Genomic DNA, 14830 nt, shown 5'->3' on the forward strand with positions numbered 1-14830 from the left:
TGTGGTCTGGTAATAATACCACATGCATTGAGCACAGAGACCCTATAATAACTCCAAACCACTTCCATGGAGACAAGTTGCTTCTACTGCTTGCACTGTAGGCCTCCAAAGCAATTTAGGGGTGTACTCTTGAAGTCAAACTTTCTCACCAGCCTATGGTGAGTCACTCCGTTATGACACAGACAAACCGGAACGAGTTTATTCAGGAAGGTGGGAAATAGATCGGGTTGGAAACATTGTAGAAATGAATGGCAGAGAGAATGTACAGAACAGTGGGCTCGTCCACCTGTCCCTTTTGAAACACTACCTAACCCATAACGCAGAATCTGCAGCTGATGCATTAAACCTATCCAACATCTCTGAATCCATTAACCCTGGAGTGAAAGCAAATCTCTTAAAATGTTAATCAGAAACTTTTTTTTTCCCAAGGAAAGAGTTTTGTAATTCCCTCTTGGGGGTTTTCACTTGAATAATTCTGGATTTGTTAAAAGTTGAACTAGAATATTCTGTAGTTAATCCATCTCAGAAGCATTAAAATTTCAGCTGTAAAGAAGCCTTTGTTGTGGGCTTAAACAGTGAAAAGACAGTTGTCATAATCCTATAGCAAGGAAACAGATCCTTCGTTCCAACCAGTCCATGTTCACACCAATCCACACCAATCACGTTCCCAAACTAAGCTAAGTCAGAAACCACACGATACCAGGTTATAGTCCAACAGGTTTGTTTGAAATCACAAGCTTTCGGAGCATAGCTCTTTTGTCATTTTACCTGACCAAGGAGTAATGCTCTGAAAGCTTGTGATTTCAAATAAATCTGGTGTTGTGTGACTTCTGACTTTGTCCACCTCCACATCACACTAAACTAGTCCCACTTGCCTGTGCTTGGACCATATACCTACAAACTCTTCTTGTTTGTGTACTTATTCAAATATCTGTTAAATGTTGTAACTGTACCCACATCCACCACTTCCTTTGGAAGTACATTACACGCACACACGCCCACACACAAACACGTGTGTTTAAAAAAAATGCCCCACAGGTCATCTTAAAATCTTTCTCCTCTCGCATTGAACATATGTCCCCCTAGTCTTGAAATCTCCAGGGAAAAGACACCTGCCATTCACCTTATCAATGCCCCTCATGATCTTATAAACCTCTATAAGGTCACCTCTCAACACTCCAGTGAAAAAAAAATACCAGCCTCTCTTTGCAACTCAAACCCTCCATTCCCAGCAACATTCTGATAAATCTTTTCTGCACCCTCGTCAATTAAATAAAATCCTTTGTAAAACAGGGTGGCCACAACTGGACACAGTACTCCAGAAGAGGCCTCACCAATGTCTTGCACAACCTCAATGTGATGTCCCAACTCCCATACTCAAAGGTCTGAGCGATGAAGGCAAGCGCGCTAAACACTTTCTTAACTGTCCTGGAAGTAGTTGAGTTTTTGTTTTGGAATGTAAGCAGGGAAAATCAGGATACACTGCCTTACTCGGATGAAAGGGAGCGCGTGCAACTTGTTACCAGAGGCAGTGATTGAGGTGAATAGAATTGATGTCCAACTTCCCCTTAAATGTACAAGAAAGGAAGGAATTGAAGGATATGATGATGGGACGAGATGACACAGAGATGGAAGGAGGTTTGTGTAGACCGTTAATGACGGGTGGATTGGCCTATTTTTGTGCAGGAGTCTACCCAAGAAATAATACCCTTTTAAATTTATCCAGTAAATTTGCCCTTACGTTTTGCAAATAAGTAACCGTTTAACATCTTAGTTTGGATGTTAGAAACTTTTGATGAGTTTAAAAAGCCAATAAAAATGAGGATAGAATGTGTTTGTGCATGATAAGAAGCTCAACAGTAATTGCGCCAACACAGCCATTGGCCATAGATTCGCTGAGATGGAAGGAGGCCATTCAGCCCATCGAGTCCATCACTGGCTATCTGCAGAGAAATCCAGACAGTCCCCATTCACCTTGCTCGATCCCCGTGGCTCTGCTACTTTCAGTGTCCATCCAATTTCTTCTTAGTCTCTACTTCCTCCATCTTCTGAGGTAATGAGTTCCAGCTCATTATCATTCTCGCTGTTTTAATACAAAAATGTCCCTCCTCACATCCTCTCTATTAAAATTCTTGCCCTTTAAAACCTAAAATCTGAGTCCCCCAGTCTCTGTTAATGGGATTAACCTTTCCCATGCCTACTTTTCAGTCATCTTTGGTTTATTGAAAGGACATATACTCCTAGCCATTCCTCTTAAAATCTTTTGAGAAGATATGCTCCTTTTTGGTCATCTTAATGACTTCTAGGAAGATGTTTTCTTTATCAGGCATATTAATGCCTTTGGGGATGATGCGTCCTTTCTTTATTGGTCGTGTTAATGCTTCTTGAGGTCCAAGCGAGGGGGCTAGTCCTGGCGGGAAGGGCCGAACAACCGTCAGGACCACGCGGCGTCGATTTGAAATTTGATCGTTGCCCGGGGGCCGCTCGAGCCCGGCCACGCCACGCCACGCGCCGGTCCGCGCGGGACGCGGGGCCACCTGATTGGACCGCCGTCCGCCGCCACGTGGTCAACGCCGTGGAAACGCGCGTTGTGATTGGGTCAGTGGGCGTGGCCTGGATCGACCCGCCCTTTACCTCCCCGGCACGAGGCTCTATAAAAGGGAGCGGTGCGGGAGACAGCGTGTCAATCGAAGAGAAGCTGTTTGAGTGTTGGGAGGTGATACTGAGTAGAACATGATAGAATAGTCATCAAATACCAAAAAGAGGCGCATTGTATTAAATATAAAACCCTTTTTTTCTCATCAGTAGATTTTTTAAAATTGAAAAGTGCTCCTAAAACAAAAGGCAGCCAACTTCCCATTGGCATGCCAGTCTGTGTAGGGTCAAAGGTCAATCTCCCAAACAGCCATTTGCTCAGGGAGGGTGCTAACTCAGGTTTCTCTGACCACCAGTCAGCATTAGTGAACCTCAACAGAGTAATACTGTCTGTGGGAAGACGGAGAGTTTACCCAAAGAGTAAGAGGGAAAATTCCGGTAAAGTTGTGATATGAAGTCAGCAAAGTGTCAGATTTGAGGGGAGCAATCAACAAGGTGAAATAAGACGGCTAACGATCTTGGAGTGCAACAGGTTCAGGTAAGATGGAAGGATAAGAGTTAGGCACACAATCATATTGTATATCGTGCCTATGGGATAAAAGCAAACTGTCCTAATATCAGTTGGATTTCTATTGTGATGGACATTAACATATTAATGGTGGAGGACTGCATATAGTGTGGGATAGTGGTAGTGTACAGGGCATCGAGTGGCAAGCATTCTTGGATTATATTCAGGATAATTCCCGACAGCCCTTTGTGTTTGTTCCAATAAGAAAGGAAGCACTGTTTTTTGGGAATAAGGTGGGGCTAGTGGACCAATGTCAAAGTTCTTGCGAAGGCCTGGTTTTCAACCCCGTAATGCAATCAACAAACGTGGAATTAGACTAAACCCATGCAGCACAGAACTGGAAATGACACATTCCCATCTTGACAGACTGGACCATAGTGGAGTAGAACAACATCACTTCATCGGAGGCCGCACTGATGATGTTACCTAGCATGGTGACGAAACATCTGTATGATAACCAGCCAGATCGATGAGCAAGCGAACAACCTTGGAGCCAAGTCAGTGGGCAGCATTTAAAGAACTGTGACCATTTGATTGGTAAAGTTTAGGATGACGACGAAAAGTGACAACCTAGAACAAGAATAGCCAACTGGCAGAGACCGGTCTTCACTGGGGCAAGAGGGAAGCAGGGCCAGATAGACTGGAACTGAAGGTTGGCAGGAAAAAAAACAGTGACTGAGCAATGGACTACCTTCAAAGAGGAGGTGGCTTAAGCGCAGTCAGGCTGTATTCCCTCAAAAGAGAAAGTTCCTGGATGGCAAAGGAGATAAATAAATTAGAGAAGAAAAAGTGTGCTTTTGACAGGTGTAGGATTGCGAACCATGCTGAGTACAGAAGGTTTGGAAGAGAGGTGAAGAAGCAACTATGAGAAGCAAAGAGGGATTGTGTTAAAAAAAAAAGTCAGGTGGCTAATAGGAATGGAAATCCCAAAGTCTTCAATAAGCACATTAACATTAAAAGGGTGGAGTAGGGCCAATTAGGGATCAAAAAGGGAATTTACACATCCATGCAAGTCCAGACCCGAAACGTCAGCTTTCCTGCTCCTCTGATGCTGCCTGGCGTGCTGTGTTCATTCAGGTCTACACTTTGTTATCTCATGCAAGGGGCATGACTGATATGTAAATGAATAATCTTTACCTGCCGGGCAGATGCTGCTGAAGCCATGGTGACAGTGGCGAAACCTCTATTGTTCAAAGGGATTTGACTTGATAAGGAGGAGACATTGGATACGCTTTTAGTACTTAAAGTTGGTAATGCACTGGGACTGGATGAGATGCATCTAAGCATACTGAAGCAATTGAGAGTGGAAATTGCAGAAACAATGGTGATAATCTTGCAATCTTCACTGGACTCTGGGTTCGTCATAGAGGGTTTTGGGCGGCATGCTGGCTCAATGATTAGAACTGCTGCTTCATGGCAGTAGGGGCTGGAGTTCAATTCAAGTCTCGGGTGACTGTGTGGAGTTTGCACGTTCTCTCTGTGTCTGCGTGGGTTTCCTTTGGGTGCTGCAGTTTCCTCCCACAGTCCAACGATGCAGTTTAGGTGGATTGGCTGTAGGAAAATGCCCATAGTTTCAAGGGATGTGCAGGCTAGATGGGTTAGCCATGGGGAATGTTGGGGTTACAGGGATAGAGTGGGGGGTGTGTTGGGTCTGGTTGGGATGCTCTTCAGAGTGTCAGTGTGAACCCGATGGGCCAAATGGCCTGTTGCTACACTGTAGGGATTCTGTGATTGGAGAATTCCAAGCATTATGCGCTTGTTTAAATAAGATGAAGGATAAGCTCAGCAATCGCACATGAGTCAACTTAGGTGTTGTAGAACTTTCTAGAAACAATTACTCAACATAGAATGAATAGTCATATGAGGAAACATGGTTTAATTTAGAAGACCCAGCATGCATTTGTTAAGGAAAAATCCCATCTGTCTAATATGCTGGAGTTTTTTGAAGAGATAACAGACAGCACTGATGAGGTAATGCTGTTGATCTGGTGTATATGGACTTCCAACAGGCATTAGAAACAGTGCCACACAACAGTTTTGTGAGCAAAAATATAGCTCATCCAATAAAAAGGATAGTAGCAACTTTCAATACAAAATTATCTGATTGAAGAGGAAAGAGAGTAATGGTTAATGGGTACTGAAGGAATGTTTATAACACAGTTCCCCGGGGGTCAGTTAGCTCAGTTGGATGGACAACTGGTTTATGATACTGAATGATGCCAACAGTGTGTATTCAATTCACACACTGGCTGAGGTTACCACAACGGGCTCTCCATCTCAGTCTGTCCCCTCACCTGAGCTGTGCTGACCCTCAGATTAAACCACCACCAGTCATTTTTCTCTGATGAGAGAGCAGGCTTATATGGTCTCTGGTGAGGACTATGGTGACTTGGCCTCAACTCCCCATCCCGGGTAAGTACCTTTCTGATATATGAATAATCTAGATCTCGGTGTGCAAGGAACATTTTCAAAGCTTGTAGATGAGACAAAACTTGGGTGCATTGTAAACTGTGAGACAAACAGTGTAGAACTTGAAGGATATAGACAAATTGTTGGAGTGGGTTGAGAGGTACTAAATGATGTTCAATGTAAGAAAGTATAAGAGGAAAGGTACTACTCTTAAAAGCTGTGCAGAAGCTGAAAGGCCAAGGTGTGTCTGTTCATAATTCACCAAAAAATGACAAGTCAGGTGGACAGAGCTGATAGTAAAGTGTACAGTATTTTAGGATTCATTAATAAGAGCATAGAGTACAAAAGCAGGAAGGTGATGCTGAGCTTATACAGGACATTAGTTAGACCTGAGCTGTAGTATTGTGTACATTCTGGGCATCACTCTTTAGGAAAAGATGTGAATATATTGGAAAATAGTTCCAGGGATGGAAAATCTGTTATGAAGATAGATTGAAACAATTGGGGCTGTTTTCCTTGGAGCGGAGAAGGCTTAAAAGGAGCTCTGATAGGTGTTTTCTAAATCATGCAGTGTCTTGATGGAGTGGGAGAAACTGTTCCCATTCCTAAGAAGATCAAGAACCTGAAGGCGCAGATTTAAACTGCTTTGCAAAAGAAGTAAATGGGAGATGCGAAAAATCTTTTTCATACTGTGAATATTTCAGATCTAGAATGCACAGTCTGAAATGTGGTGAAGGCAAGTTCAGTTGAGGCACTCAGGACAGCACTGAGTGATTATTTAAGTAGAAACAAAATGCAGGAGAATAGCTCTTAGTCAAAACATTCAGAGAGCTGGAGCAGACCAGATGGGCCGAATAGTTTCCTTCTGCATGTAAACAATCCGTGATCTTGGGAAGGGGACAACAAGGTGCGGAGCTGGATGAACACAGCAGGCCAAGCAGCATCATAGGAGCAGAAAGGCTGACGTTTTGGGCCTAGACCATTCATCAGAAATGGGGGCGGGGAATGGGGTTCTGAAATAAATAGGGAGAGAGGGGGAGGCGGATAGAAGATGGATAGAGGAGAGGATAGGTGGCGAGGAAACAGACAGGTCGAAGAGGTGGGGATGGAGCCAGTAAAGGTGAGTGTAGGTGGGGAGTTAGGGATGGGATAGGTCAGTCCAGGGAGGACGGACAGGTCAAGGGGGCGGGATGAGGTTAGTAGGTAGGAGATGGGGGTGCGGCTTGAGGTGGGAGGAGGGGATAGGTGGGAGGAAGAACAGGTTAGGGAGGCGGGGACGAGCTGGACTGGTTTTGGGATGCGGTAGGGGGAGGGGAGATTTTGAAGCTTGTGAAATCCACATTGATACCATTGGGCTGCAGGGTTCCCAAGCGGAATATGAGTTGCTGTTCCTGCAACCTTTGGGTGGCATCGTTGTGGCACTGCAGAAGGCCCAGGATGGTGATCTTGGGAACATCAGTTATCATGTGCCACTGAGACTCTGAGAAGAGAGGGATGGACGAACTGTACAAAAAGCTGTAATTGGAATTCTGTTTGTTACTCTTTCAATGAGAGTTTATAGATGCTGATGGATAGAAATGGATGGCTAACAGGAAAAGGAACAGGCATCAATGGGTCATTGTCAGATTGGCAAGATGAAATGAGTCACATGCCACAGGGATCAGCACAGAGCCCTCAACTGTTTACAATTTATGTAAATGATTTAGACAAAGGGACCAAAGGTTTTGTTGCAAAATCTACAGATGAATAAAGATAGGGAAATGAGATGTGATGAAGCCACAAGCAAGCTACAAAATGACATTGATTAAGTGAATGGGCAAGGATCTGGTAAATGGAGTATAACATGGGAAAATGAGAAATTGTCCATTTTTTAAGGAAGAATCTAAAAGAAGCGGGCAGTTCTGACGTTCAGAGGGAAATGGATGGCCAAGTGTATGAATCACAAAAAGTTGGTATGTAGGTACAACAGGTAATAAAGAAAGCTAATAGGATGCTATCCTTATTGCAAGGAGAACTGAATGCAGAAGTAAGGAAGTTGTGCTTCACTCACTCATGGTATTAGTGAGAACACATCTGAAGTACGTTGTTTTAGTTTGTTCCTAGAATGTACACATCTTTAGCTAGGTCAGCATTTAATGGCCATCCCTAATTGCCCTGGTAAGATGGTGAGCTGCTTTCTTAAATCACTGAAATCCTTGGAGTGCAGGGGCTTCTAAATTGCTTTTACGTAGGGAATGCCAGGGTTTTTATCCAGTTGTAATGAATGGATGGCATTATAGTTCTAAATCAGGATGGCGTGTGGCCTAGAAGGTAACTTGTTGTACACCCATGCATCAGTTTTATCCTTCAAGATGATTTGGAAGGTGCTGCAGTGCGTCTTATAGATAGTACACATAGCTGCTAATGTGCACCAATGCTAGAGAGAGTGAGTGTTGAAGATGGTGCATGGGATGCAATCAATTGGGCTGCTTTGTTCTGGATCATGTTGAGCATTTTGAGTATTGTTGGAGCTGCATTCATTTGGCAAGTGGGGAGTATTCCATCACGCTCCTGCCTTGTGCCTTGTTGATGGACGGGCTGTGAGCAGGTAGGAGGTGCATTACTTGCTGCAGAATCCCAGCCTCTGACCTGCTGCTTTAGCCACATTATTTATATGGCTAGGCCACTTCAGTTTCTGATCAATGGGACATCCAGAAAGTTGATAGTAGAAGATTCAGCAATGGTAATGCAATTAAACATTAGGAACTTTGGTTACATTCTGTCCTGTTGGAGATTGTCATTGCTAGAGACTTGTGTGGCACAAATGTTATTTGCCATTTATCAGTCAAAGTATGGATATTGTCCAGGTTTTACAGAATATGAATGTGATCACTTCAGTATCGAGGGTATTGTGAACGATGCCAAATATTGTGCAATCATCAGTGAATAAACCCCACTTTTGACATTTTGATGGAGGGAAGATCATTGATGAGGCAGCTGAAGATGATTGACTTCTAACAACCACAATCACCAACCTTCGTGCTAGCCGGTGCCAGAGGCACACTGATGATGTTATTTAGCACGGTGATGAAACGTTTGCAACCAAACCCACCGGCTCATTGAGCGTGTCTACAACCTCATCCACAACCCCAGCTACAAATCTTCTTGAAAACTATAAAGGGCTGTTAACTCTATGTTTGTCTGGTGCCAAGGTTGATGCCGGGTGGTCCACCCAGATTTTTTCCTTTCTTTAAATTTTAAAATGGCTTGATACAATTGAGTAGCTTGCTAGGCCTTTTCAGAGTCCATTTACTGTTAGTTTGGAGTCCCATGTAGGCCAGACTAGTTAAGAATTCCCTAAAGAACGTTAGTGAACCAGTTGGATTTTCAGAACAATCAGCAATGGTTACATAATGATCATTATGCTGGCTTTTTAATTCCAGCTTTTATTGAATTCAAATTTCACTGCCTATCATGTTGTGATTTGAACCAATGTCCCCAGACATTAATCTGGGATTCTAGATGACTGGTCCACTTGCATTACCATATGTCACCACCTCCCCTTGATGTAAGCGGTACTACATACAGAATTGGTTTCCCTTTTTAAGGAAGGATCTAAATGCATTGAATGCAGTTCAGATAAAGTTTACTAGACTGATACCTGGATAGAGTGAGCTGTTTTATGAGAGAATGTTGGACATATTGGGCCTGTATCCACTACAGTTTAGAAGCATAAGAAGCGATTTGATTAAAACACATACGATTCTGAGGGAACTTGTCAAGATGGATATAGAAATGATGTTCCATCTTATAGGTAAATCTATACCTTTGGGGTCACTATTTCTAAAAAAAAAGGTATTTCCTTTTTCAGACCAAGAGAAGGCAATTCTATGTCATTCCAATGATTATAGGCCTAATCTTCTCAGCCTTTCCTTATAGCACGAACACCTTAATCCCAGGAATAAAGCAAGTGAAACTTCTTTAAACTGCCTCCAATGGAAGTATATCCTTCCTAAAACAGTGTTGATTTTCCTTGTTTGAGCATGTTTATAAGTCGAACAAAAGGGTTTGCTCCATCAGACAAGATTTGATTGGGAAGTAAATTAAAACTCATGAATTGACAGTGAATTAAGTCATCTTACCTTTCATACTTTTTGCTGTGCATTGTCTATAAATTAGGGCACCTGATCTTTTGCCCATTGAATGCTCAGTACTGATAAAACTCAGAAAAAGGACGATGAGGCAACGAGGTGCCATGAGGGTTTTACTATCAATCTTCATTTTCTGCAATATCATTTTCAGAGGTAAGAATTCCTGATCATTCATCAATTGGGAAAGTTTGTTTTTTAGATTATTATTGCTTGGCATCACTAGATTATTAGCTGGAGCAAAATGTCAGTTCTTTCAATTCACATGGGATTCATCAACTGTGGTTCAGTTGGTACCACTTTTACCTCTGAGGCAAAATAGACATGGCTCAAGTCTCACCTAACATTTGGAAATAGGGCAAGTTGACTTTTTTGTACAGGAATATGGTTGATTGTTGTATGGATTGTCTCAGTTGCTGAGTGGGAGTTGTCCCAAATGTCAAAATGTGAGTAGAGTTTTCAGAGCAGGTTGCTGGATCATGAAGTGATTGTCACTGGTGTAACAGAGCATAAGATTTATAAGAGATGTATGAGAATTACAAACCCTTAGTTATTGGTTAAAACTCTAGGATGACAATTCAAAATGTGGCAGGTACATGAAAAGGGCACTCAGTAATGTGCACACCTTTGCCACACTGTGGACATTGTTATCATTGCATTGATCTTCTTCAAGGTTTTAGCCTGTCTGGGTGATGCTCTGCAACTACAAAGCTGAATAAAATAAATATTTTCATTAAGTGCTTCCATCACAACGAAGAACCTTCGGCGCAAATTGTCACCAACAACCTGCTCTGAAAAATCTCCAAACAACATTCAAAAACAAATAGTTGAAATCAAACAATGCACTGCATGTAAAAAAAAAGTCAACACATTCTCTTTCCCACTGTTAACGAATCATTTTTAAAACATATCTTTGTCAAACTAATCAGTTCTTCCTTGGACCTTACTCTTTCTGTATAGCAAGCTTTTGAAATATATTGGTTAATGACAAAGAAGGATGAAAACGTTATCTCTTTTCACCATCAGTTGTGGAGATAATTCAGGCTATTCGAATGTTGGGTTTATCCCAAGGGACTGAAATATAAAGGATCAAATCCCATCTGAAGGAACTATAACCAGTCCTGGACCACCCATTTTGGGAAGCAAGCAGTCATAGGAGGGGTTGCAAGGCAGATTCAAGAGAATGATACCCTGAGGTAAAACTGTGTTCAGAGACTGAGTTTGTATTCCTTTGAGTCTGGAAGAGCAAAAGTCATCTAATCTAATCATCATTCTGTGATGATTAAATAATTCAATAAGCTTGACAGAGAGAAACTATTTTCTCTGGTGAAGGCAGTTGGGATTTGGTGGTGGAGTCCAGATTAAGTCAACAGAACCTTAGAAAAAGGCCTGATAGTTCAAAATGTTAGGAACCAGCTTGTCACACAGAGGAGTAGAAATCTGGAGGCATACTCCTTGAGAATCTGGGGTTCACTGTCATCCCTCAACCAACATTACTAAAAAAGATGTTCTGATTCTTATTAAGTGCGTTTGTGAAAACTTGGTGCATACAAATGGCTGCAGTGTTTCCTACATTAAACTGTGCCTCAAAGAGTACATAATTGATACGGGGGAGCTTTCAAACAAGGTGCGTAGAATTCTTTAATCAATTCTGATCACATTGATGACAGCCAAGTATTTATTAGGTTCTGCTAGAGTAAAATCCTCCAGGCTGACAGGAAAAATGATCAAATCTTAAACTGAGGATTTTGGATCATAAAATATTAGGTCAGTTGGGATCATTGAAAAAATGTAATGATCTGTTTCCAACTCACTGGTTTCTTGAAGAATTTCTGATTGGTTTGTTCTGATCTATTTCATCCTGTTTGCTCTCCTTTGTTCTAGCATTTGCAATCCAATGCAAGAAGTGTGTGCCTCGGATTAGCCCCACATGTAAAAACTCCTACTGCTTCAATTCTAATAAGTGCTTATCTGAATTATCATCTGTAAATAACAGTAAGTAAACATATTTTATTATAGAATGATGTATTGAGGAGAACTTTCAGCCCTCAAACAGGCCAGTCAGTACATCTACTCCACGCTGGGTTTTATACTCCCCCTGAACTCCTCTACCCCGGTAGATGCCTGTGTTGTCATTGTAATGGAACAGCTTGGTTGGTATTCCAGATATGGCCTTTTAAATCTCCCTTTTGGGCTTGAAAGTTCTGGACCAGATATCAATGACACACACTATAGCTTGGATACAGTCCTCTCAATGTGGTATACCTTTATCACAATATAAGCAATAGTACATCATACTTGCTTAGAAGTCTCACAGACTAAGGTCTGTCTCATTAACCCATCTCCTGATGCGATTTTGGTGCAACTGACCAAACTGGTTTACTCCTTTTTCTAAGCTTTTCTTTAGCCAATTTATTTGTCTGATCTTGGTCTCTCTCTCTCTCTCTCTCTCTTTGGAATTCAAGCTTTTTATATTCCCTTTCCCTTCGTTTTTCATTCTCTTCACTTTCCAATTCAAACTTTCTTAGTTCCATTTCTCTTTTCCTTTCTTTCTCCTGTCTTACCAAAGCTCTTTTCTTCTCTTATGTTTCTAACTCAAGTTTTATTTTTTTCATGTCTCACTTCTAGCTGAATTCTTGCCAATTCTAGTGGTGCCATTTCAATTTCAGATTTCCCTCCTTTTAACTCTTAATACTGGCCAATCATTGAAGCACCCCAATCCCTGCACGCTCTTGCTCTTGTTTCTACCTTCACCATATCCACAAATATCTCGGTGTATCCTTAGTCAAAGATTTCAAGTAGGCACTATTATACTTTCCAGGAATGCAGCACCTGAAGTGATGTGCAGCTGGGCTTTAAATATAGTGCCGTTAACGTGAATGTCAGCAAGCTCCAACAATGGTAGGCACTTCTGTTTCTGGCTGCATGGTTCCATACGGTTGGTGTCACTCTGCATCTCAAACCAGCCACCCAGTCAACTGAGCTAAACAAGTACCCTTATGAAGAATATGTAGAGTCATGTCGAGATGATGTAATGTAGTAATGTCACTGATTAGTAATTCAGAACTCCAAGTTAATGTTCTGGAAACATTGTTTGAACCCAACTGTTACAGATGGTGAAATTTGAATTAAATTAACAGAAATGGAATTTAAAAAGGTGGCCTGATGGTGACTGCTTGGTGATACTTGTAAAAACCCATCTGCTTCACTGATATCCTTTAGGGAAGGAAATCTACCATTCTTACCGGTTTGACCTACATGTGACTCTCAACACACATCATTTTGATTTACTCTTAACTGCCCTCTGAAGTGGCCTAGTGAGCCCCTCTGTACCAAAGCAATTTGGGATGGGCAATAAATGCTGGCCCAGCCAGCAATGCTCACAATATACCCTTGAACTAATAAAAATTGCTCACTGGAGAGCTAGGGCAAATACAACAGCTCAAACAGCCTTCTGCTGCACTAATAATTCTGTGACGATAATTTTTGTCAAGACATTAATGACAGAACATCATTTTTTTCAGGGTCATTCATTATCAGGACTTGTGCCAACAGAGCGCACTGTGGTGCGTCCATAAACACGGGTATTGTTAAGCACAGTATCATATGTTGCAAAAATGACCTATGCAACAACCATACCATGCCAGGTAATACCATACACTTACATTGCAATTAGATGGCTGTGTTCAGCAGGGGAGGACTGTAGCATTTGTCAGCCATAGTTCAGGGTAGTACTTATTCCTTTTTGAGTCTGGGAATTGTGGGTTCAAGCCCTAATCCCTAGACTTGAGCACCCATACTGGTTTTATGTTGTGGTACAACAGAGCTGCTGCATTTTGCTTAGGTCTTTCATAGCAAGGTTGGGTCTGCTGTCTTGGTGGGTATAAAGGACTCCACTGCCGCTATTTTGAGGAAAATTTTGAAGGGTTAGTGTCATCCTGAGGTAAAAATCTGAGACCTAAGAGCAGGAGAACATCATTAGGCCATCAAGCCTCTTTTGCCATTCAATAAGATAATGGCTACTCTGATTGTGACCTCAGATACAGCTCTTACCTGTTGCCCCATAATGTGTGACTCACTTCTTGATCCAAAACCTATCCAGATCAGCCTTAAAATGTTTAATGACACAGTCTTCACTGCAGTATGGAGCAGGGAATTCCAAAGACTGAAGTGGGAGATTCCCTTTCTTTAAACTGTGCCTCCTAGTTCTGGACGCTCACTTGAGGTTTCCCGTTCTTATATTTCAATAAGATCACCTCTCATTGTGCTGGGTGCCAATGAGTATAGGCTCAATCTGCTTGACCTTTCCTTACAAACCAACTCGTTCATCTCAGAAATCAACCAAGTAAACCTTCTGCATGCTGCCTCCAATTCAAGTGTGTCCCTCCTTTGTAAAGTAACATAAATGAAACAGACTACCACAATGATGTTGGGAGCTTGCTGTTTGCACTTGGATTGTAACAATCCAGTTAATGCATTTTAAAAATGCTAAAGGAGAACAATTCCTTAACGTACCACAGCTGGTCTCATTAGAAGAAATTTGGTCACATCATTTGAAATTTTCAGTGCACACTTCCAAGTCCTCCAGCCAACTGTAGTCTTATTTGGAGGTGGACTGGGGTCAGATTTCCAGATTAACCATCCACATTCCATATAATTATCCACCATGATCTAATATAGTGTCCACTGGCAACATGGCTTATATGGATCTCTGCTTCTTTGGAAGATGATACAAAATGGTCATGGAGCATCTTTGTATTGCATGTGATTGGTGGGTAGTTCCCTCTACTCTGTGACAGGAGGTTAGAGGTTCGGCCGGCACTCTGGAATCTTGAGCAGAAAACTCCAGGGTGACACTCCAGGACAGTACTGTAGGACAGGGAATGGTGCAGTATTGAAGGGTCAGTAATAAAGGAGCACTGCACTTCTGGTAGGTCAGTACTGAGCGCCGCACTGTCGGAGGGTCAGTGCTGAGGGAGCGCCGCACTGTTGGAGGGTCAGTGCTAAGGAAGTGCCGCGCTGTTGGAGGGTCAGTGCTGAGGGAGCGCCGCACTGTCGGAGGGTCAGTGCTGAGGGAGTGCCGCACTGTCGGAGGGTCAGTGCTGAGGGAGCACTGCACTGTTGGAGGGTC

The 14830-nt window shown here is 42.3% G+C and overlaps 1 protein-coding gene across 1 annotated transcript in view; it reads left to right on the plus strand.

Moving 5' to 3' along the window:
* Positions 1 to 2702: 2702 nt before the first annotated feature.
* The window catches only part of LOC125487963, a 15471-nt gene continuing 3343 nt past the window's right edge, over positions 2703 to 14830 (plus strand). Inside the window, exons 1-4 of the mRNA XM_048620682.1 lie at positions 2703 to 3133; positions 9731 to 9855; positions 11584 to 11694; positions 13224 to 13346. Coding sequence (XP_048476639.1) covers positions 9789 to 9855; positions 11584 to 11694; positions 13224 to 13346 — 301 coding nt within the window. The 5' untranslated portion in view covers positions 2703 to 3133; positions 9731 to 9788. The remainder of the gene's footprint in view (positions 3134 to 9730; positions 9856 to 11583; positions 11695 to 13223; positions 13347 to 14830) is intronic.

This window comes from Rhincodon typus, chromosome 47 (assembly GCF_021869965.1).
Source record: "Rhincodon typus isolate 14 chromosome 47, sRhiTyp1.1, whole genome shotgun sequence".
Taxonomy (NCBI): Eukaryota; Metazoa; Chordata; class Chondrichthyes; order Orectolobiformes; family Rhincodontidae; genus Rhincodon; species Rhincodon typus.